General features: G+C 40.1%; 1 protein-coding gene across 1 annotated transcript; it reads left to right on the top strand.

Annotated features, from left to right (window-relative positions):
• Positions 1 to 24: 24 nt before the first annotated feature.
• LOC307158310 (dynein regulatory complex subunit 3-like) lies at positions 25 to 18,998 on the top strand. The gene is made up of 14 exons (XM_079870747.1): positions 25 to 82; positions 320 to 445; positions 615 to 804; positions 7,718 to 7,834; positions 7,917 to 8,083; positions 8,246 to 8,392; positions 13,969 to 14,088; positions 14,288 to 14,400; positions 14,983 to 15,157; positions 15,261 to 15,392; positions 15,498 to 15,568; positions 15,646 to 15,769; positions 17,257 to 17,388; positions 17,530 to 18,998. Exons 1-14 carry the CDS (start codon positions 71 to 73, stop codon positions 17,638 to 17,640), a joined length of 1,737 nt encoding a protein of 578 aa, XP_079726873.1. The 5' UTR covers positions 25 to 70; the 3' UTR covers positions 17,641 to 18,998.
• The last annotated feature ends 4,824 nt before the right edge of the window (positions 18,999 to 23,822 follow it).

Genomic DNA, 23,822 nt, shown 5'->3' with positions numbered 1-23,822 from the left:
ATTGATCGAGGAAGCTGTCAATCATGGGCAAAGTCTTAACACGGCAGAGTTCATTTACAAAATACTCTTAATGTGCAAAAACGTATGGAAACTACGTTATAAAATCATGAATGTATGGACATGTTTGCTTTTTGAAATTTATTTTAGAAATAGCGGAGGCATTTTAGTACACGTGGAATATTTCGCTCTTTCTTCTAAATTGCCAAAGTTTCCTTTCATTTTCCATTTCATGAGGAATCTTACAAATTAAATACTCGAAGAATATCACTAAGGTTATATTACTGCGTATTATTACTAAAATGTATTTTCATTTCTTTAGAGCGCATCAAAGCTCCTGAAAACTCCGGAAGTTGATGGCGGTAGTCTGTGGTTGCTGAGCAACAGTGTTGGAGACGTCCCTATGGGAGACGTCCAGCAGACGTGTACTTCAGTGATATATTTCCAGGTAAGTTAAGTCTGTTGTCAAATGAACGAGCTTTTAGTAATAACATTTGAAATAGGTGACTGATACAGCGTTTTGACTGATTTTATGGTGACAGGTCTGCAAAGTAAGATAAGCAATTGCACTAGATGCTGCGTTATTGCACTGCTAATCACTGCAGGTAATACTGCAGGTAATACACGGGTCCAGTCATCAGAAGCGTTGGAAAATGAGCAGGGAACAGGATGAACCCAAAGTAATCGATGAGGAGATGCTACAACAAGCAATTGTTGAACAGGGACCTCAAGGGCAAGCTGGAAAAATAGCCAAGAAAGAGGGCATCCAGTACGAGGAGGTGCTTCAGCTGCGGCTGGACTTCAGGAGTAAGAACCGTAACTGTAAAATTAAACATTTTTGATTCAATTTTATTTTATTCAAGATGAATCTCATGAAAACTTTCCTGGGTCATATTTCACCCCAAAATCAAGAGAAAATATATATTTTAAATTATTGAAAAAGTGAAACCCACTTTAATTTATTTAGACATTATTTTCATGACAAGTAAAATACATCCCCCCCTCACACAGATAATGCTTTTTTTAATCAGTGTTAAAGGGATAGTTCACGCAAAGAATTAAAATTCTGTCATCATTTCCTCACCCTCATGTCATTTCAAACCCGGAAGAGTTTTGTTCATGTTCGAAACACAAATGAAGATCTTTTTGATGAAATCTGAGCGATTTCTGTCCCTCCATTGACAGTCTACGCAACTAGGCCTACCACTTTGACACTTTAAAAAGTTCATAAAGAGATTGTAAAACTAATCCATATGAATTTAGCGGTTTAGTCCAAATTTTATAAGAGACACGATCACATTATATGATGGACAGATTTAATTTAGGCTTTTATTCACATATAAACATTTATTAACTCGCACATCAATTGTGGTAAACTGAAGCTCAAGCTTGACGTGCAAAAACCAATGAGGTTCATTCTCGTGTTACGCACACGTTTGATATTCAGTAAGAACCAATGAGGTTCATTCTCGTGTTACGCACATGTTTGAGCTTCTTCTAGCATCAAGCAGGTTCGGTTGAGCTTCTGTTCACTGATCAATGTTTATAATATCATATGTGAATAAAAGCCTAAATTCATTCTATTCATCATATAGCGATTGAGTCTCTTCAGAAAATGTGGAAAAAAACGCTCAATTCATATGGATTAGTTGCACGATCCCTTTATGAACTTTTTGAAGCATTAAAGTGGTAGTTGTAACGATAACCAGCTGGAGTGCCCTTGAGAGCCACCAGAGGGCGCTCCACAATAGACTAAGATCACTTCCTCATAAACTACATTTCCCATAACTCACTGCCCGGACTCATCAGCACTCATCTCATTCACCTGTGTCTTATCATCTTGTTTCACTCACACCATAAATACCTGGTTTTCACATTCACTCAGAGCGAAGTCTTGTTTTACTGTTACAACATTTCTGAGCGTTATTTACCCGTGTTTGATTCTTGTTTTGCTGACCTTGGACTGTTTCACCGTTTCCTGATCGTTTCTCTGCCTGGCCTGACTCGGATTGTTTATTGGACTCTGATTATTGCTGCCTGCCCTGACCTCTGCCTGTTATTTGGATATTCTCTGTGTTTCCTCCTTTGATCTGTTCGCTGTTGATGACCCTGCCTGTACGACTACTCTTTAAATAAACTGCATTTGGATCTTCACCTTCGAGTCTCGGAGCCGTTTCGTAACAGAAGACTTCGCCAAAATGGATCCAGCAATGAGACTTATGCGTCTCCGTCAAGGAGATCGATCAATGGAGGATTATGTAATTGACTTTTTGGAGCTGGCCCACCTGACCTGCATGGAAGAGGTATGCTTAATGATATTTTTTCGGGGAGGATTATCTGAGCCGCTCGGTTCAAGCATGCCTCTGCACAATCCTCATTGGACTCTTGGACATATGAACTTGGCCCTGCAATTGAGCGATTCAGCTTTTGCTGTGGGTTTGGCGGACAAGGAGCCCTGCAACCCCACAGTACCTGCCAAGTCTGAGTCTGTCCACGTCAGTCCTGCCGAGCCTGCGCTCCACGTCAGTCCTGCCGAGCCTGCGCTCCACGCCAGTCCTGCCGAGCCTGCGCTCCACGCCAGTCCTGCCGAGCCTGCACTTCACGCCAGTCCAGCCGAGCCTGCACTTCACGCCAGTCCAGCCGAGCCTGCACTTCACGCCAGTCCAGCCGAGCCCGCACTTCACGCCAGATCTGCCGAAGCCAAGGCAGTATGCGTCATGCCCGCCGCCCCTGAGACTGAGAGCGTCATGTCCGCCGCGCCTGAGACAGCAAGCGACATGCCCGCCAAGCTAGAGCCTTCACCGCGGGTCTCGTCCAGCACAGAGCCCTTTTCACCGCTGGTCCTGTCCAGCCCAGAGTCCTCTTCACCGCTGGTCCCGTCAAGCTCAGAGCGTGCTGATCCTGACCCAGAGACTGAGCTTCACGTCACTTCTGCCGACCCAGAGACTGAGCTTCACGTCACTTCTGCCGACCCAGAGACTGAGCTTCACGTCACTTCTGCCGACCCAGAGACTGAGCTTCACGTCACTTCTGCCGACCCAGAGACTGAGCTTCACGTCACTTCTGCCAACCCAGAGACTGAGCTTCACGTCACTTCTGCCGACCCAGAGACTGAGCTTCACGTCACTTCTGCCGACCCAGAGACTGAGCTTCACGTCACTTCTGCCGACCCAGAGACTGAGCTTCACGTCACTTCTGCCGATCCAGAGACTGAGCTTCACGTCACTTCTGCCGATCCTGAGACTGAGCTTCACGTCACGTCCGCCCGTCAAGAGTCTCGTCCCGCCGAGACTGAATCTGTTCCTGAGCCTGAATCTGATCCTGATACTAAGCCTGAATCTGTTCCTCTTCCTCTTTCTGCGCCTGTGTCTTCGGACAAGATGGCCGACTCCACGCCTGTGTCTTCGGACAAGATGGCCGACTCCACGCCTGTGTCTTCGGACAAGATGGCCGACTCCACGCCTGTGTCTTCGGACAAGATGGCCGACTCCACGCCTGTGTCTTCGGACAAGATGGCCGACTCCGGACAAGATGGCCGACTCCACGCCTGTGTCTTCGGACAAGATGGCCGACTCCACGCCTGTGTCTTCGGACAAGATGGCCGAAACCACGCCTGTGTCTTCGGACAAGATGGCCGAAACCACGCCTGTGTCTTCGGACAAGATGGCCACCGCCGAGTAGGGCTGTCAAAATTGCTCAAAAATGACGTTCGAATATTCCCTCTAAAAAACACATGAATATTCGAACTATTCGAACATCTGGTTGCGCATTTTGTCAATGACGCGCATTACGTCTATAACAGGACAAATTAATACAAAGAGACATACAGTAACTACTTGTATAGGTAGTAAATTTAAGTTTAAACATATTTGACAATGTATTACCAACACAAAACCAAGTAAATAAACTAATGGCCAAGACCGCAGACCTCACTCTCGCTCACTCACAGGCACTCTCTCTCTCTCTCTCTCTCTCTCTCGTGCGCTCACGCTCTCTCTGCGCATAACGGTTTAAATTAACAACAACAATAAGCACATGTTGAGTGCTGATCAAGAGTTTTGTGCAAGCATTTTAAGGTCGCGACTCTTGTCCCAAATATAGCAGGCTTTATTCAGTGATTGAAACAAATTTATTAACATTAATTGAAGTTTTACAGTATAGAACCGACATTGAACGCTCCGAGCGAGCTGTGCTGTGGTAAACATGGAACTTTTCTGTTTAACGTTAAATAAAATGAGGCACACAATTCCGAGAAATGTGACAAAGAAATTTTACCCTGAGGTTCATAAAAAATAAAGTGCTATTAAAAAAGAAAAAGCCTACATTCTTGGTGCTTGTATTAAAAAAATGAAAAACTGACTGCAATTTACTCCATTGTCTTTTTTGTGCACTGTCAACTTTCAGCAGTGACGCTGTGCTAGACAGTGCGACTCGTGTGACCTGTCCCTCAGGCAGCGCGCGCGCCACTCGCAAAGCAGACAGCCGCGCCTCTGCTTCCGCGGGCGTGTTTTTCCATTTTCGAAATTCACATTCGAATATTAATTTTCACGTTCGAATTCCTGTTTTTTAAAACTATTCGAATTTAGAATATTCGTTGACAGCCCTACCGCCGAGCCAGTGTCTCAGGACAAGATGGTCTCCGCCGAGCCAGTGTCTCAGGACAAGATGGTCGCCGCCGAGCCAGTGTCTCAGGACAAGATGGCCGAAACCACGCCTGTGTCTTCGGACAAGATGGCCACCGCCGAGCCAGTGTCTCAGGACAAGATGGTCTCCGCCGAGCCAGTGTCTCAGGACAAGATGGTCTCCGCCGAGCCAGTGTCTCAGGACAAGATGGTCTCCGCCGAGCCAGTGTCTCAGGACAAGATGGTCGCCGCCGAGCCAGTGTCTCAGGACAAGATGGTCGCCGCCGAGCCAGTGTCTCAGGACAAGATGGTCTCCGCCGAGCCAGTGTCTCAGGACAAGATGGTCTCCGCCGAGCCAGTGTCTCAGGACAAGATGGTCGCCGCCGAGCCAGTGTCTCAGGACAAGATGGTCGCCGCCGAGCCAGTGTCTAGTGTCTCAGGACAAGATGGTCTCTGCCGAGCCAGTGTCTTTGGACAAGATGGCCGCCCCTGAGCCGGTGTCTGTTCCTGTCCCTGAGCCGGTGTCTGTTCCTGTCCCTGAGCCGGTGTCTGTTCCTGTCCCTGAGCCGGTGTCTGTTCCTGTCCCTGTGTCTGTTCCTGAGCCGGTGACTGTTCCTGTGCCATGGTCGCCTCCCTGGCCGCCTGAAGGGTCGTCGCCTCCCTGGCCGCCTGAAGGGTCGTCGCCTCCCTGGCCGCCTGAAGGGTCGTCTCCTTCCTGGCCGCCTGCACAGCCTGCTCCGCCCTGGTCGCCTGCACAGCCTGCTCCGCCCTGGTCGCCTGCACAGCCTGATCCGCCCTGGTCGCCTGCACTGCCTGCTCCGTCCTGGCCTCCCGTATTACCGCAGTCTCAAGGTCCTCTTCCGCTCCACGGACATGGCCCTCCATCCCGCCCCCGGATCCGCCTCCGGGCCACCTCCCACCTGGACAGTTTTGGAGCGTCTGGAAGCCGCTCTTTGGGGAGGGGCTATGTAACGATAACCAGCTGGAGTGCCCTTGAGAGCCACCAGAGGGCGCTCCACAATAGACTAAGATCACTTCCTCATAAACTACATTTCCCATAACTCACTGCCCGGACTCATCAGCACTCATCTCATTCACCTGTGTCTTATCATCTTGTTTCACTCACACCATAAATACCTGGTTTTCACATTCACTCAGAGCGAAGTCTTGTTTTACTGTTACAACATTTCTGAGCGTTATTTACCCGTGTTTGATTCTTGTTTTGCTGACCTTGGACTGTTTCACCGTTTCCTGATCGTTTCTCTGCCTGGCCTGACTCGGATTGTTTATTGGACTCTGATTATAGATGGGTTTCCGTTTCGCGAATTACCCATTATCCTCTGCGGTGCACCACCATGTTGTGTGTCAAAGCTGTCAGTAAGCCACTGTGCTGCATTAATAGAAAGCCAGTTAATATAAAGTATTTTTGACTCTTTTGTGTTGAGATAACGATGACAAATTCCTCCAAACCTGGCGACAAGGTGAAGGTTATTTACAGGGACACATTAGACGATGTTTGCAAGGCAAGATATGATGAGAAATTGAGTTATATCGATGGAAAGGATCCTTTTACACAATGTCGAAAGAGGACTGGTTATGTAGGCTAATCCTGCGGCGTACCCCGATATTCAGGAAATGGACATTGCCAAGTATCTCATCCACACCGTTAGTGCGTACACTTTTGACGAATTAAGAGGAAGAAAGTCTCTGGAAGCATACAATTATTTTGTTAGAATGTGCGAGTTAAAATTTGATATGGTCGCATTTGTGCGAGTGCATGGTCATGTACTACTCAGTTAAATTCACGCATGAATTCTCCTGCATTGAACTTGTTTTAGCGCCCGCCAAAGTGAATTTTTGTCCCGCCAAAGTCTTATTTGATCGGTGAGTAATGTAGATGAACTGGGCGCATGTTTAACTGAAAGAACGAGCAGAGAGAGAGAGAGAGAGAGAGCCGGTCGCGCGCGCACTCTCTCTCTCTCTCTTCGGAGCCAGGCGAAAGTGTAAACAAAACTTCACGTCTCCAAACTAAGCGCTGTCTTGCTCTCTCTCCCTCGTGGAAATGTTAGTCTGGAGCCCTGCATTGACGGTTCACATCGCTGTAGCCAGGCGGCTGATATCTGCACAGCCTTTATTATACGGTACATTTAGACTCAGTATCAAGACAACACCATCTGGGTAAAAAAACAACACCACAACGCTCCGAACTAATTTAGTGTAGGAGAGAGATGGAGAGCAGAGGCACGGAGCGATGTGCTCCAGGTTTAGCCTTTGCCTTTGACTCGACCAGCTGATGTGGCCACAGAGAAATTGATGAAGGTGGACAATCGTCAGAGTGTGCTTCTGCCAAGCCAACACCTCTCAAGGGTTGTGTCGATAGTAGCCGCCTGGGTACAGCGATTTGACAGCCGATGAGAGCTAACGTTAGCGCATTTAGCTAGCCCATCTTGGAAATGATTAGATAAAGTGTCACATCTCCAGAGCACAAAACCTCTAAATGTTCACAAGAGCAGCACTGAACATTAACTCCAGCCAAACGGAGAATAATCGTATGATTTTCATGTTCAGAATAATGCCGATTCAGGATATTATCATGCTCCGTAACACAAACGCTTGACCCACTTGACACACAAGATGGCGCCGTAAGGAGTTGCTGGAGAAATGTGACGTCATCGGAAATCTATCTATTGCTGCCTGCCCTGACCTCTGCCTGTTATTTGGATATTCTCTGTGTTTCCTCCTTTGATCTGTTCGCTGTTGATGACCCTGCCTGTACGACTACTCTTTAAATAAACTGCATTTGGATCTTCACCTTCGAGTCTCGGAGCCGTTTCGTAACAGAAGTTGCGTAGCTGTCAATGGGGGGACAGAAAGTTCTCAGATTTCATCAAAAAAGTCTTCATATTCGTTTCGAACATGAACAGTTTGGAACGACATGAAGGTGAGTAATTAATGACAGGAGTTTCTTTTTTTTTTTTTTTTCATTAATTTTCATTCATTAATTTTCATTATCAAGATTGGTATAATTTCAATAACAGTTCATTGTACATTGTACTTTTTTGAAAAATATAATTAATATAATATTGTGTTTTTTGTAGACATCCTAAAGATGTTCCACCTGTGGCATTTCACCTCTCTAACAAAACTTCAGCTGGATAATAATGTTATTGAGAGGATTGAAGGGTTAGAAAACCTCACTAATCTGATCTGGCTGGGTGAGTTCAGACTGTCTGACTGATATCCAAAACATATCCGGAGTATCTCCAAATACTAAGCCAGAATTCTTATATTCCTCAGATCTGTCATTCAATAATATTGAAGTGATTGAAGGACTGGACTCTCTTGTGAAACTTCAGGACTTGAGTTTGTTCAACAACCGCATTTCTGTCATTGAAAAACTGGATACGCTGCAGAACCTGCACATCCTCTCTGTTGGAAACAATGGCATTGCTCAACTGGATAATGTAAGCCAACTATATTTTAGATTATAAATTTTTTAGAAAATGTAGAATCCCAGAAGGATGAAAATGAGTCTGACTCCAAAATATGCAGCCATCCACTAATTAATTTCCAATATGAGTGTCACTCAAGCCTAAAGCTGAAGTAAATCATATCTGACCCTGCAGGTGCTGTACCTCAGACAGTTTAAGAATCTACGCACTCTCAACCTTGCGGGAAATCCCATCTGTGATGAAGAGAACTTCAAGTTATTTGTGACGGCATATCTTCCAGACTTGGTCTATCTGGACTACAGACTGCTGGATGAACAAACGGTTAGTGAGACATTTCATATCATGTTTTCGCATATAATTGCAGTTGCTTGACTTCGTTTTTCAGCTGACCACTTGTGAAAAAGAAAGAGAATATTTCCTATTATTGAAATATTATACTTTGGAAGAAAATATTTAAGTGCAAACTGAATGTAATGTTTTCTGACACTTAATTGCAATTTAAATTTAAATCTATAATAAATGAAATTAGCTGAAATTTTCTGACTTATTGCCCAATTTCACAGACAAGGTTTAAGATAGTCCCAGACAAAAATGCATGTTTGAGCTTTTTTAACTGAAAGCAACTTGCACTGATATATTTTAAAATATGTTGTGTCATTGTTTTGTCTCGAGATGCAAACCAGTAATGTTTTTTTTTTATATATATATATAAGGAACGTTTATAAAAGCTACTTAAATGCCCTAATGGAACTAAGGCCTAATCCTGGGAACTTTTTTCTAATATAACAAACCTTTTGTGGAATGGAAACGTTGCGTGGATGTTAAAGTTTATTCATGGAACCATCGATGCCAATAAAGAACCTTTATTTTTAAGAGTGTAAACTAAAAAATACTGTTACAATCTCTTCTGAATCGCAACAAAATAAGGGAGTAACCACACACCACAGCCAATTAATAAGTGAATTTATTCAGTATAAGACAGAACAACATTAAAGATCAGTATAAATGGTAATCAGTGTGTCAGCAGATATGTGCAAAGGTGTAGCATTTATGAAAGACAACAGTCAGTCCATGAAACCTCCAAACAAACAATTAAAAATAAATTAAAGATAAAGCCTATTTCTCGATCGCAGAGTATTTTTTCTAATAAGTGTTTAAACTTACGAGAAAAGAAACTTACGGGATAGTCCAAACCATTCTCCCCTGTCTGTAATAAGACAGCTCCAGCCCCAATCTGGCTGGCATCCACCTGTAGTTTAAATGGCATATCCAGCCTCGGGGCAGCTAGAACAGGAGCAGTGGTCAATAATAATTTTCGCTCCAGTCAAATTTCACTGAGTTCTTAAAGCCACACTAGGTAAGAATTCCGTTTTGGTCAAACAACGACCCCTAGAGTCGCTGTGGACTACTTGTATTTAACGTTACTGTCGTAAATACCACTCACGCAGAGCAGTCTCTTCACTCACGGCCTGATCCCCTCCCCCCTGTATACCGGTCCCTGTTCAGTCAGATGGAAGCTGTAACGAGTGGCAATAATGTGTGTCCCCTTTAAGAGCTGCGCGCGCCCTGTTTAACTGACTCGGCACAGTCTGTGTATTGTATGTGCGATGTTCCACCGTGAGCGGGTTGTTTCTGTTTGATGCTCATTCTTGTCCTATTTTTGTCTATCAAGTAATGCTGTGGACGGTAAAACGTGTGACAGACAGTTACACGAGTTCGATTGGGGAATAAACACAACGAGTTTCAAATCGTCGGACATCGAGCTAGCCTCCGAAGATGTCTAAGTTACTAATCCATCAACAAGAACGCTGTGCTTTTTAGCTCACACCAACGAGTGAAAGCTTGTCCGAGTGATAAACAATATAAGCAATATACTTACAAGTCCAACAGCATGTGAGGACGTGTTGGGGGAAGTGAGGTAGCCTATGCCGTAAAGCAGTCGAATTTTGTAATTCTTTCTGTGCGGGGGTGTTAACGTTACTACCCGAACCCCGAAGTTTAAAAGTACGATTAAAAACTATACAGACCACGTCAGGCTATGGCAGACGTGTCATTCAACCTATAGTAAGTCGATGTACCATCACAAGAGTCTTGGAAATATATTATGAAGGTTGAAAAGTTACCTAGTGCTGCTTTAAAGTCAGTCAGAGGAGAAACCACGGTTGAAAATTTTGAACAGGATCCCCGGTAATAACCGACCATCCCCAAAAAACGCATGAGTTCTTTCTTGGTAGACGTAAAATTAAATGGTAAAATTAGCTGTAGGCTACTCACCTGATCTACACAATCCTCCATTCGAGGAAGTGGAAAAGCATCGGGCTTTGATGGCGTTTAGCTTGCAATAGTCAGTACAAAATCTATACTGCGTTCACACCAAACGCGAAAATGCGTCTGGCGCGAGGGATTTCAATGTTGAGTCAATGGTAAGACGCGTTTACCCCCGTCTGGAGGTCTTGCGGCGCGAATGAGGCGTTTAGCGCGGCGCGGTAGACGCGAATTCGCCTCATTCGCGCATCTAGTTCGCGCGAATGACGCGAATTGAGCGTCTGGCGCGTTTTGCGCGTCAAGCGCGAATTGTGCTTTTTGTGCATCACGCGTTTGACGCGAATTCGCGTCTGCCGCCCGAGTTGAAAAATCTGAACTTCTGCGTCAATTCGCGCCGCGTTAACCAATCAGGAGCCTGCCTGCTTGCTACTGTCACGTGGTGAACTGACAGTTTAATGTTATTTTATGTTTGGCCCACTGATCTATATAGAATGACATTATATAGATCAGTGGTTTGGCCTCAATAAATTATTTAGTAATATGACTAAAATGCACAACAAAGCAAATCTTTCACATAAAAACTCGATTTCAATATGAGAGATAGCCTACTCATTTGTATTGAATGCTATTTATAGGATATCTATTCTAGATTAGCCTATATTAAACTTTATTAATCTAATGTAAAGACACCAAACACAATTAAGTGTATAAAAACTTTTCAAAAAAATCACAGGACAGGTTTCACTTATGGAGGCTGGCTCCATTTATTATCAAAACAAAAATAAATGACAGATTAGGTGCGGGAGAGGGTGAACCTCGCGCCAGACTGTACAGCGCGGGCTCGTCATGCAGAGACCACTCGAGGCCGAGGCTTTATACGGCCTACGCTGTCCTCGTCAGCGTCCTCACCGTTAGGTCCACCAAACCTACCTCCTGAAGCAAATTGTGAAACTCCTGAAACCCTCCGGAGGGTTTGGTGGACCCGAGTACTGCGACGATGTCCCCTACGCTGCTGTTTCTGCTCTCCAGAGCATATACGAGCGGTGACTCTCTCGATTAATGCTATTGCTAATGCTCGATAAACATCTAAAAAAGATGGCCGCCAACAGGTTTCGAAACTTTTGCCCCCGGACTTCGCCTTTGACGCGCGTGACGCGCATAAATTTCGCTACAAACTTTTGATTTTACGCGCGTCAATTTCGCTCTTGACGCGCGAATGCACACAAAGTGGTCACGCGTATAACTAGAAGCGGCAGGCGCGAATTTTGATGCAGATTCGCGTTTGGTGTGAACGCAGCTAAGTTGAATCTGCTTTCCTCACTAACAAGCAAGGTGAAGCCCAACTTGACCACGACAGAACAGCTATTCCATTCTCAAGCATACAGTATATTGAATTTCAGATTCCAATGCATTTCTCTTACTGACTGGAGCCACAAGCAAGGTGAAGCCCAACTTGACCACGACAGAACAGCTATTCCATTCTCAAGCATACAGTATATTGAATTTCAGATTCCAATGCATTTCTCTTACTGACTGGAGCCACAAGCAAGGTGAAGCCCAACTTGACCACGACAGAACAGCTATTCCATTCTCAAGCATACAGTATATTGAATTTCAGATTCCAATGCATTTCTCTTACTGACTGGAGCCCTATAAAAACGTTGATGAATTGGTTGCGCATCTCCCACATAAACATCATGCAATACAAGTGGGTACATCTGAAAACAAGCCAGGAAACTCCCATAACAACTGGGTTAGGTCTTTACTTTGAACCTCGGTCAAATGTGAAAACAGAGCATCTAAATTCTGAAGAGTCTCTGAATTCTTTAATCGAGGTAGCAAAACACAATCTTCAAGAACAACTATATCCTCCTTAACCATATCTTCTCCTCCCTCAACAAAAGGTTGATAAGACTCAAAAGCAGCAGTGACAACAGGAGCAACTGATTTAGTTGGTTGAACTTCAGAATTTCGAGAACGATAAGCTTTAAGCAAATTTACATGGAAACACTGCTTAGATTTTCGCCTATCTGGAGTTGCAACCTGATAATTTTCGTCAGACAGTTTCCGAATAACAGTATATGGCCCAGTAAACTTAGCACAAAAAGGAGACCCAGAAGACGGTAACAAAATGAACACCTGATCACCTGGTGTAAAGACATGACCTTCAGCATGCTTATCAAAGTGATTCTTCATCTTCTCTTGCGCAACAGCAAGATTTTTCTGTGCACTCAATCCGGCCAAAAACAAACGTCTACGAAAACCATTCACATACTCTACCAAATTTTGCGGAGGATCCTCCTCACCTAGTCCCTCACGCAAAACAGAAAGAGGTCCACGTACATGATGACCGAAAACTAAAGCATTTGGGCTAAATCCCAAACTCTCTTACTGTACTTCCCTAGCAGCAAGTAATAGCCAGGGTAAATCCTCCTCCCAGTCACGGTTTAACTCCACACAGTAAGCACGCAAAAGTGACTTCAAAGTCTGGTGAAACCGTTCAATCGCACTCTGACTTTGAGGATGATATACGCTCGACTGATTGTGTTTCACTTTAAGCACCTTCAAAACCTCAGCAAACATACGAGACGTAAAATTAGTACCGTTATCACTTTGAATAATTTTAGGTATCCCGAAAAATAGATATGAACTGAGTTAAAGCTTTCACAACTGCTTTGGTGGTAATTCTTCGGATGGCATAGGCTGCGGGATAGCGAGTTGCCAAAATAAGGGAGTAACCACACACCACAGCCAATTAATAAGTGAATTTATTTATCAGTATAAGACAGAACAACATTAAAGATCAGTATAAATGGTAATCAGTGTGTCAGCAGATATGTGCAAAGGTGTAGCATTTATGAAAGACAACAGTCCAACCATTCTCAGTCCATGAAACCTCCAAAAACAACAACCATCCCAAAGGAGATGGATCAAAAGGCGGCGATGATCTCCCATATCCCTCACATCTCATGAGTTCTCCTTTAGCCTCTTGACAAGAGACCCAAGGTACAGAGCAAAGCGAAAACAGCCCCAATCTCTGCACAAAAACAGCCCCACGCTCCCATCTCTTTTATAGAGCGTCATGATTACATTCAGGTGTGCAACCATTCCCTTCAGCCAATCACCTGCAACTCAGAAATAACGAGTTACTCACTGAAACAGTCACAATACTTTAATGTAATTTCTATTGAAAAACGCATTTAAATATATTTGGAATTACACACTGAAGTTGCAATTTAGTACATTTAAAATATATTAACTTTAAAATGTCATATTGAATAACACAGTTTAAATTATAATCAACTACTTTGCATGAGCTTTAAATGTTAGTCAACACATCAAAATAAGTGTACTTATTTAAAGCATGACCAAAACATTTTTTTAAATCAACTTCAAAGTAAAGTTTTCACTTTACATTATTGCAAAGTGCACTTTTTAGAAGTTGACTTAAGAAACATTCATGAAAGTGAACTCTCATTAAGTGCATTTATGTTTTATTATCTGCAAGTACAGTTTTGTAAAATATATATGAGATTCGAATTACACATACAAGTGCACATTCAATAGCATCTTTTTTTTTTTTGTCCTAATGTTCTGTTCATAATTCATATTTTTTGCTCCTACATATAAAGCGTGAAACTGCCTTTGCAAAGTATCAAGATGCTGTAGAAGAACTGCAACACAATGAGCTCCAGGAGCAGGAGGCAATTGAGGCTCAGAGGATCAGAAAAGAGGAGCTTCAACTACACAAGGTGACCAATATCACCATGCCATCCATCTCATTTAAGTACAAGAACACTGATCTTAAATGCTCGAGGTTTAATAAGTCATATTTACACTACAGTGTTTGAAACGCTGCACTGTATTAAAATCTTCTTTCTACTGGACATACAAACTTAATATATACTCTTCTTGACAGTAGTGAATAAATATTGCTTCCTTCTTTCACAGGACGCATTCGTGGAGTTCTTAAATGGACCTCAACTTTTCGACAGCATGTTTGCTGAGGATCCTGATGCAGAGAAACTGGCTCTCCTCCCCGGAATTGAAGCTTTGCTGGAGACATATCCTTATTATGAATAGCAAAATATACAAATCAAACCACAAATGAAAACAATACATTATAATACACTCTTAAACATAGGGTTCTTTTTTGGCATTGAAGTTTCCCTGAAGAACCTCTAACATTCATGGAGCTTTTCTTTAGATTAGATGTTCTTTAGATTTTTAAAATGCTCTTCAAACTAAGAAAAAAAAAATGGTTATTTAAAGAAATGTTTCCTGAAAGGTTGACCAACCATTGAAAAATGGTTCTTCTATGGCATCGCTGCAAACTTTTGGAACCTTTATTTTTAAAGAGGACCTATTATGCTTTTTATATTTTGAGCTCCTCGTGATAATAACTTTTAGGGCAAATATCAAAAATATTATTTACGTCTTTTAGTTTGTCAAAGTGCCGATTTTGAAGTGTGCACATGTGCGAACGTGCTCTAGTACGTAAGAAGGAGCCTATGACTGAATCTGGAAATAAAGCAAAATAACAAAAGCAACATCAAGACTGTAAAATGGCCCTTTAAGAGTGCAGATGAGGGAACAGCTGTTAAAAAGGACTCAAAATAATCCATTTACCTTGACAATCCATTTACATTTAAGAGCAAAATGGAAGCTCTATGTGTGCAGATATTTGAGGCGGGTTTGGCTCAGCTTGCTCAGAGAACGGCTGAGGTGGAATCCTTTGTTACCGGTTCCCATGAGGCAGTGGCTGACAATCAGCGCAAAGCAGCGCAAATAACAGCTGACTTTGAAAACTCCAGGAGACAGGTTGGTTTCTTCTCCCTTAGTCACACAAGGAAAACGAAACAACCTGTTTCTCACCAGTTGAACACATCAAAACGCTCACTAATTAAATTCTGTTCTATTGCAGAAGACTGCGGAAATGCAACAGGTCGCAGACGCCGAGCTTCGTAAAGCTCACATCACTTCCTGCCATGAACAGGCTGACCAGCTCTCTGAAACCCTCATGAGTCTTGAACTGCGACTGGTGGACCAACTGGAGGTCAGAATAAAAATACCTATATTGTTAATGTAATATTAATTACGGAGCATATCACCTAAATGAGTGGAAGTTTCACAAATATGCTTTTTTGTTATTTTTTTTAAGGACATCTTCAAAGACTTTGAGAGGAACATCTCAGACATGGTTGGAGGGTTCATTGAAAACGTGCAAGGGATATATCCTTTATCCAACAAAGCATATATAAAATAAATATTTTTATTTTATGGGTAAGGCTTCTTTAACTCTGACACACATTCGCACTGATTCGAGACCTGGAGAACCGGCACCATGAACAACAGCTTGTGATTGCCTTGGCAACACTGGAGAAGGTGGCTAAAGGCGAGCAAGAGGAGAAAATACCGGATGATCTGGCAACGGTCAGTGGAAAACTGTCTTCATGATCACTTCATTTGTGTTAAATAATGAATAATTAAGAAGTCAAAAGCCATCGTAACTACTAGGGGTGTAACGGTACGCAAAAATCACGGTTCGGTACGTACCTCGGTTTTAAAGTCACGGTTCGGTTTATTTTTGGTACAGTAAGGGAAGGAAATGCAAACATTAAACTGCAGGTTGTTTATTACTATAAACTTTTTTTTAACAATTTGTTTACACTTTTTTTAAACACTTTTTAATAAAATGTATATAAAATAAAAAAAAGTTCTCTCTCAGTCTCAAACCAATAAAAAATACTCTCAGTCTCAAACCAATATCACATAATAAAATATAATGAAAAATATAAATAAATAACTATGATTACAGTGCAACATTACCAATCCCAGCTTGTAGGCCTGCTCATATTTAAAAATTAAGTCTGGGAATCGATAAAAAAAAAAAGAACTAATTAATTGCAAAATTTGCTGTAATAAATTGCATTTCCTCCAAGCTTGTAATCATCAATAATTAAACTTAGAATCACCGAATTAAATGAAACACCGGGGGAAAAAAGGAACAGAAAATAGCCCTATATTAAAATAATATTAAACATAGATATATCAATGTATTATTATTTTTCAATAATCAATCAACATAATCAATTTAAGATTTTTTATTTTTCATTTTTTTACTAATTATCAAAATAAAATATAGCCCTACAAAGCTATTATTACCAGAGCATGTGATCATTTTACCATTGTTGCCCAGCATGACTATACCAGCTCAGCAAACAGAAGTCTACTACTGAGAAATTTCACATTATTTGAGTGGACTTTGCTTTGCCAGTGCGTAATCGGTACATGATTATAGTGTTTGGGCCGTTAACGACAGAGCAGAACGCGCAGCACAAACACAGAGTCGAACATTGAGCAGAGAGCGCAGCGCACCGACACACACACACACACACACACACACACACACGCGCGCGCGGAACGGAGAGTGCGGCGGCGCACAAGGAGCGGAAAAGCCCCGCTCATGAAAGCTGCGCGAGAATTTTCGGTCTATGGGCTTGTCTGCATTGGCCATGACGCTAGCTAGCGAGAGGCTGGGCTAAAGCGTGCCGTCACCGTGTATGTTGTTGTACAGTGCGAGGTGTGTGATTTTTCGCCCTACAGCCGATTTCATTGGTTTAGGTTACACAGTGACGACGGGTAAATACTTTAGAATCAGCTGCAGGGCGGGATTTGCGCTGAACGCGGAGACTTCCGCCACTTAATATGTTCGTGTGGAAACACGAAAATGTACCTATGTTCCGCACACAAAATATTGCATTCAGTCATTCGGTACACACGTGCACCGTACCGAAAGCCCTGTACCGAAACGGTCCGGTACGAATACACGTACCGTTACACCCCTAGTAACTACATGCCAGACACTTATTTTTAGTATTGACTGATCCTTCTTCCTCATTTCCTATGCTGCCCTGTAGCTCTTGGTAGATAAAGACACAGTGACCAATGCAGTCAATGCTTCTCACGACACCCACCTGCAGAAGATTGATAACAGGGAGGATGAGCTACTGGCACGGCCCAACATCTGGATGAGCGATCTGCTGAAATCGGTACTTGATTATGAACACACTTCCTGTGAAATGCTTAACAATATTATTATATTACGTTGTAGCCTACCATACAGCTGTCCAGGATCAGAACAACCTTTTATTATTAAATAAAATGTAAATCTTTTTTGTTTGTGTTAATAGATGCACAATGATGAGGTGAAGAGGAATCGCAAGCGCATCTCAGAGATCCAAAACTACATTTGTTTTGTAAAGGATGAGCTGGAGGACATGGCATCATCTGAGGACAATTAAAATATTTTTCTTTTTTTTTCTTTTTTCAGGTATTTACCAAAACATATTCAAGCTATAGTTATTTAATGGATATGGGCTGAAAGTGCTCAGGTTTAATTTGAGGGTATTTACATCCAAATTGGAGGACGGGTTTAGGAATTACAGCTCTTGAGAGAGCCATTCACAACATCCAGCCAAGTGAAGGACACTCTCCAGGAGGGTAGGCGTGTCATTGTCAAAGTCTACAATCAAGAGAAGACTTCACGAGAGGAAACACAAAGGGTTCACCACAAGGTGCAAACCATTCATAAGCATCAAGAATAGAAAGGCCAGTTTAGACTTTGCCAAAAAGCATCTAAAAAAGCCTGACCAGTTCTGGAAAAGCATTCTTTGGATGGATGAAACTAAGATCAACCGTACCAAAATGACGGGAAGAAAAAAGTATGGAGAAGACTTGGAACAGCTCATGATCCAAAGAATACAACATCATCTGTAAAACATGGTGGAGGCAGTGTGATGGCATGGGCATGCATGGCTTCCAGTGGCACTGGATCATTGGTGTTTATTGATGATGTGACAGAAGACAGAAGCAGCCGGATGAATTCTGAAGTGTATAGGAATATACTGTCTGCCCAGATTAAGCAAAATGCAGCAAAGTTGGTTGACGGCGCTTCACGGTACAGATGGACAATGATCCAAAACACACAGCAAAAGCAACCCAGGAGTTTTTTAAGGAAAAAAAGTGGAATATTCTGCAATGGCTGAGTCAATCACCTGATCTCAACCCGATCAAGCATGCATTTCACTTGCTGAAGGCAAAACTAAAGGCAGAAAGACCTACGAACAAACAACAACTGAAGAAAGCTGCAGTTAAGGCCTGGCAAAGCATCACAAAGCAGGAAACCCAGTCTTTGGTGATGTCCATGGGTTCCAGACTTCAGGCAGTCATTGCCTGCAAAGGATTCTCAACAAAATATTAAAAATGAACATTTTATTTATGATTATATTAATTTGTCCAGTTACATTTGAGCCCCTGAAAATGGGGGTACTGTGTAAAAAAAAAAAATGGTTGCAGTTCCTAGAATGTTTACTTGATTTTTTTGTTCAACCCCTTGAATTAAAGCTGAAAGTCTGCACTTCAAATTCATCTTGAGTGTTTCATTTTATATATGTGTGTCCATATACTGGAGTTTTATATACCATATACTGGTGTTTTATATACTGGAGTGTCCAAATATATATGGACCTGTATATAGCCTATATATTGCTATGTATGTATATATCTTTTTTTTTTTTTTTTTGCTTATTTTGTTGTTAGATGTTGATAAGTATGCAGCTGTATTATCTTTGTTTTGTTTATTAAATTTTGAGATCATCAGTTTTACAGGAATGTTGTAGGGTTTGTTTTTGTACTTTATGCAATGCTTCCATCTACAGACGAGTAAAGAGTGCTGCAGCATTTCCATTTGTTGAGAGAGAGAGAGAGAGAGAGATGTTTGAATCTCTTTATGCAAAAAAAAAAAAAAAAAAAATCTTTTTTTTAACCATTCCCCATTCTTTAACCATTCTTTGGTTTTTAAAAATTCCCCTTTTTTCCTTTTACAATTGAACAAGAAACATCTCACATAAAAACATAAAATTCCAAGACAAAAAAAGAGAAAAACATTGCATGCATATATTGCTTCACAACATATTTAAAAATTACCTACCACCATTTTTAAACATTCAGAAATAGGTTTTCCTCATGATCTATAGTACACAACATTTCACTTAAACCCCATGTTTCCTTAAAACTAACCAGATTTTTTGTCAATTTAAAATAAACTCTACTCTGATCCTTGAAGTCACAAAACCTCTTAACATTCTCTCTGGATCAACAAAAGCTCTTTTATCTTTTTTTTTTTTTTTTCTTGTTACCAAGATTTTGCCATTTAGGTTACCGCTATTATTAATTATACCTATTCTGCACTTTTCAGACGCCTTATACTTCGGTCCATAAATAAAACAGTGTCATTAAACTCTTCGCCTAGTTTTTCGATTTTCAGTTTTTCCTAGTTTTACTCGTACATATTTGTCATTTAATAAACTCCTGCTGAATAAATCAAAATCTTACTGTAGCCTATGCTTTTCCAGAAGAAAGATAGAAATAATCTTAATCTGCAGTTTCTGGATTCTTCTCCTCTGGAGCCAACCGAACATTTTAAATATATCGGTGTTTGGCTAGAAACTGATCTTTCATTCAAAGCTCATGTACACGCGCTTAACAACAAACTTAGCTTTCGTCTTAAAACATTACATCAATCGATAGAATTCTTTAACTTCAGGTTAGGAGAAGAATAGTCTCTCAGTTGTTGCTACCTATTCTGGACTATGCAGATATCATATACACTACTGCCACTTGTCTACACTCTCTTGATCCCAGCTAACAGGGAACGTTCTCAGAACATTGGCTAACGTTCTCTGAAAGTTCTCTAAAAGTTATCAAAAACGTTCTTGTTGTAACGTTATTATAACGTTGTGCCAACGTTATATGTCATTGATAAACGTTCTAAAAACGTTAGCGTTAAAACGTTATTCTTACATTGTTAGTGGAACGTTTTAAAAACATTATTGTTAAAATATATATTAAGATAAAAGTTCTCTTAAAGTTACCAAAGTAACGTTGTGCCAACATGTCATTGATAAACGTTTTAAAAAACATTATTATGTTAAAAAATATTAGTCATTACAAATGAGTTATACAGCTTTTTATTCTGCAAATCACCTTCAGAAACATATAATTTGTAAATCCAGTGACACAACTAATGACACAATGCACTGACATTATTTAACTATTTCATTAAAATATTTTTTATGGTCAGAATAAAAAATCCCAGAATATAAAATAATTATGTTCAGGAAAATAGCAGTATTCATTTAAGTTGAGTGCATTTTGCTTGTTGTATGAATTAGACACTTTTATCATGATGCTGATTAACTTAGATAAAAGTTCTCTCAAAGTTACCAAAGTAACGTTGTGCCAACATGTCATTGATAAACGTTCTAAAAACGTTAGTATCAAAACGTTATTCTTACTTGTTAGTGGAACGTTTTAAAAACGTTACTAAATTAAAACTAATAAACAACTTCAGAAACATAATTTGTATATGTGACACAATGCACTGAAATTTTTTTGGGGGGTTAAAATATTTATTCAAATAATATTATTAGTTTACAAAAAAATCCCAGATATAAAATAATTATTTATTCAACAGGAAATAATTCAAAAAGTACAGTCAATTATAAATTAGATTTTACCTCAAGCTTTATATAGATCAGTGGAGACAACAAATTATATTCACAGCAATTTTTGCTAAATATTAACGCATAATATGCATTGATTACTACGAGGACCACATTAACTGGGGCATTTTATTCTGGGGAGTGATGGAGAGACAACATTAATGTTTTTCTTGAGTTTAACCCTCGTGTTTTCCTATATGATAATTGGGTCACACTCAAGTGACCAAACACCTTAAGTATACCTTTTCATCAATTCAATAAATGTACTATTTTTTAGTTCAATAATTATTTAATATTTTAATATTTTTGTTGCTTAATGATATTTGTGCAATAATTATGATCCATTAATGACCTTTTAAAATATTTTTGATTTAAGCAAAGTTATCATTAGATTGCAGTTTTGGGATGTGGCACGGTTCATTAATGCAATTTAAACTTTAAGAGTGCATTAAAATAGAAACAATGCAAAGTCCTTGAGCATGAAAAGCAATATAAATTTAGTAGCATCTGGCTCTGGGCTTAGGGACAAGAGCAGAGAGCTAGTCTCGTATCTTCATGTGTTCTCCCAATATTCCAAAGCAGATTAAACTTTTTGTAAATTGTCAGAAAATGTAATTAGATATTGTGCATGAGCAAGTACAGCATCCCAGTGCTTTTATACTAATCTCACCACACTTTAATACAACACTGTTTTATTTTCTCCCTGCAGTATCTCAGGAGATCCTCTCAGGGTCCAGTCCAGTCCGATGCGCTGGAAGTGGAAGCTGATGTGATTGTGAATAATGTCATTTAAAATGTTTTTGTTTTATTTAGCTTTCTGATAGGTTAGAGTTAGAGGTTGTTTTAGTTTTGTTTCATGTTTCATTATTTTGAAGTTTAATCAGTTTGTTCTATGTTAGTCCAGGTTTATTTTCATGTTAATTTCATATTTCAATTTAACCCAAGTTGGTTTCAATTGTATCTGTATCTTGAAATAAACTACACTTTAGTTCACTTCAGCTCGTCTCAATGGACTACATTACACATATTATAGACATGATTCATGGGTCTTTTTGATTTTAATTATCTTTCTAGATCTTTTGTCTTAATTTTTAAATTTGAAAGTTCTTAATAAGGTGCTTTTATAAAATTATTGTCATATATACATTATTTGCAAAAACATTGAGAATGTTTAAATGTTTAAACAAGTGAATGGAATGTTTTAAGAACGTTTTTCATAATCTTAGAAAAACCTTAAGAGAACGTTTATATAACAGGAGAATTGAACGTTCTAATAACGTTTGAATAACGTTCTTATAACCAAGGAAGAACGTTAATACAACGTTTATGCAACAAGATAATTGAACGTTCTAATAAGGTTTTGAATAATGTTCTCATAACCAAGCAATAACATTAATACAATGCTTTATAACAAGATAATTAAATGTTCTAATAACATTTTTAATAACGTTCTTACAACTAATAAATAACATTAATACAACGTCTAAAAAACTGGACGTTTTGAACGTTCATAGAAACACTTAGAAATAACGTTTTTATAATTTAATGGGAATGTTATGGAAACGTTCTTATAACCTAAGAATTGAATGTTCCAATAACGTTTGAACAACGTTCTCATAACCAAGCAAGAACGTTAATACAACATTTATATAACAGGAGAATAGAACGTTCTAATAACGTTTTGAATAACGTTAAGAAATAACGTTAATACAACGTCCAAAAAACTGGACGCTTTGAACGTTCCTAGAACATTCAGAAATAACGTTTTTATAACTTAATGTGAACGTTATGGAAACGTTCTTATAACTGTCACAGTGTCTGGTTTATGTTCCTTGGGTCACCACTAGATGTCCTCCTTCCCCACGGTGTCCATCACACTCTTGAACTACATCCCCCATGATCCTTGTCTTTTCATTGCACTCAGCTGCCCCTTATCACTGATCATTGCACTCAACCTGTTCCCCATTAGCATTGTTATTTCCCTGTGTATATATACCCTGTCTGTTTTAGTATGTGTCACGGAGTCCTTGTTTGTATCACACCACTTCCAAGTTCTGTTCTTGCCGTTGTCTTGTACCTGTTTTTGTTGGATTGCTCTATTGGATATTGACCTCTGCCTGGACTGGATATGATTTTGGATTTGCCCAATAAAATATACTACTGCATATTGGATCTCTCTGTTTCCCTGTGTGGATCGTGACAATAACCTAAGAATTGAATGTTCCAATAACGTTTGAACAACGTTCTTATTACCAAGCAAGAACGTTAATACAACATTTATATAACAGGAGAATAGAACGTTCTAATAACGTTTTGAATAACGTTCTTATAACTAATAAATAACATTAATACAACGTCTAAAAAACTGGACGTTTTGAATGTTCCTAGAACATTCAGAAATAAAGTTTTTATAACTTAACGGGAACGCTATGGAAACGTTCTTATAACCTAAGAATTGAACGTTCTAATAACGTTTGAATAACGTTCTTATAACAAAGCAGGAGTGTTAATACAACGTTTATATAACAGGAGAATTGAACGTTCTAATAACGTTTTGAATAACGTTCTTATAACTAAGAAATAACGTTAATATAACGTCCAAAAAACTGGACGCTTTGAACGTTCCTAGAACATTCAGAAATAACGTTTTTATAACTTAATGGGAACGTTATGGAAACGTTCTTATAACCTAAGAATTGAATGTTCCAATAACGTTTGAACAACGTTCTCATAACCAAGCAAGAACGTTAATACAACATTTATATAACAGGAGAATAGAACGTTCTAATAACGTTTTGAATAACGTTCTTATAACTAAGAAATAACGTTAATACAACGTCCAAAAAACTGGACGCTTTGAACGTTCCTAGAACATTCAGAAATAACGTTTTTATAACTTAATGGGAACTTTATGGAAACGT

Source organism: Squalius cephalus (assembly GCF_949319135.1).
Source record: "Squalius cephalus genome assembly, chromosome: 1".
NCBI lineage: Eukaryota > Metazoa > Chordata > Actinopteri > Cypriniformes > Leuciscidae > Squalius > Squalius cephalus.
Note: the sequence above shows the minus strand (reverse complement) of the source record. Positions and strands in the feature narration are given on the sequence as shown.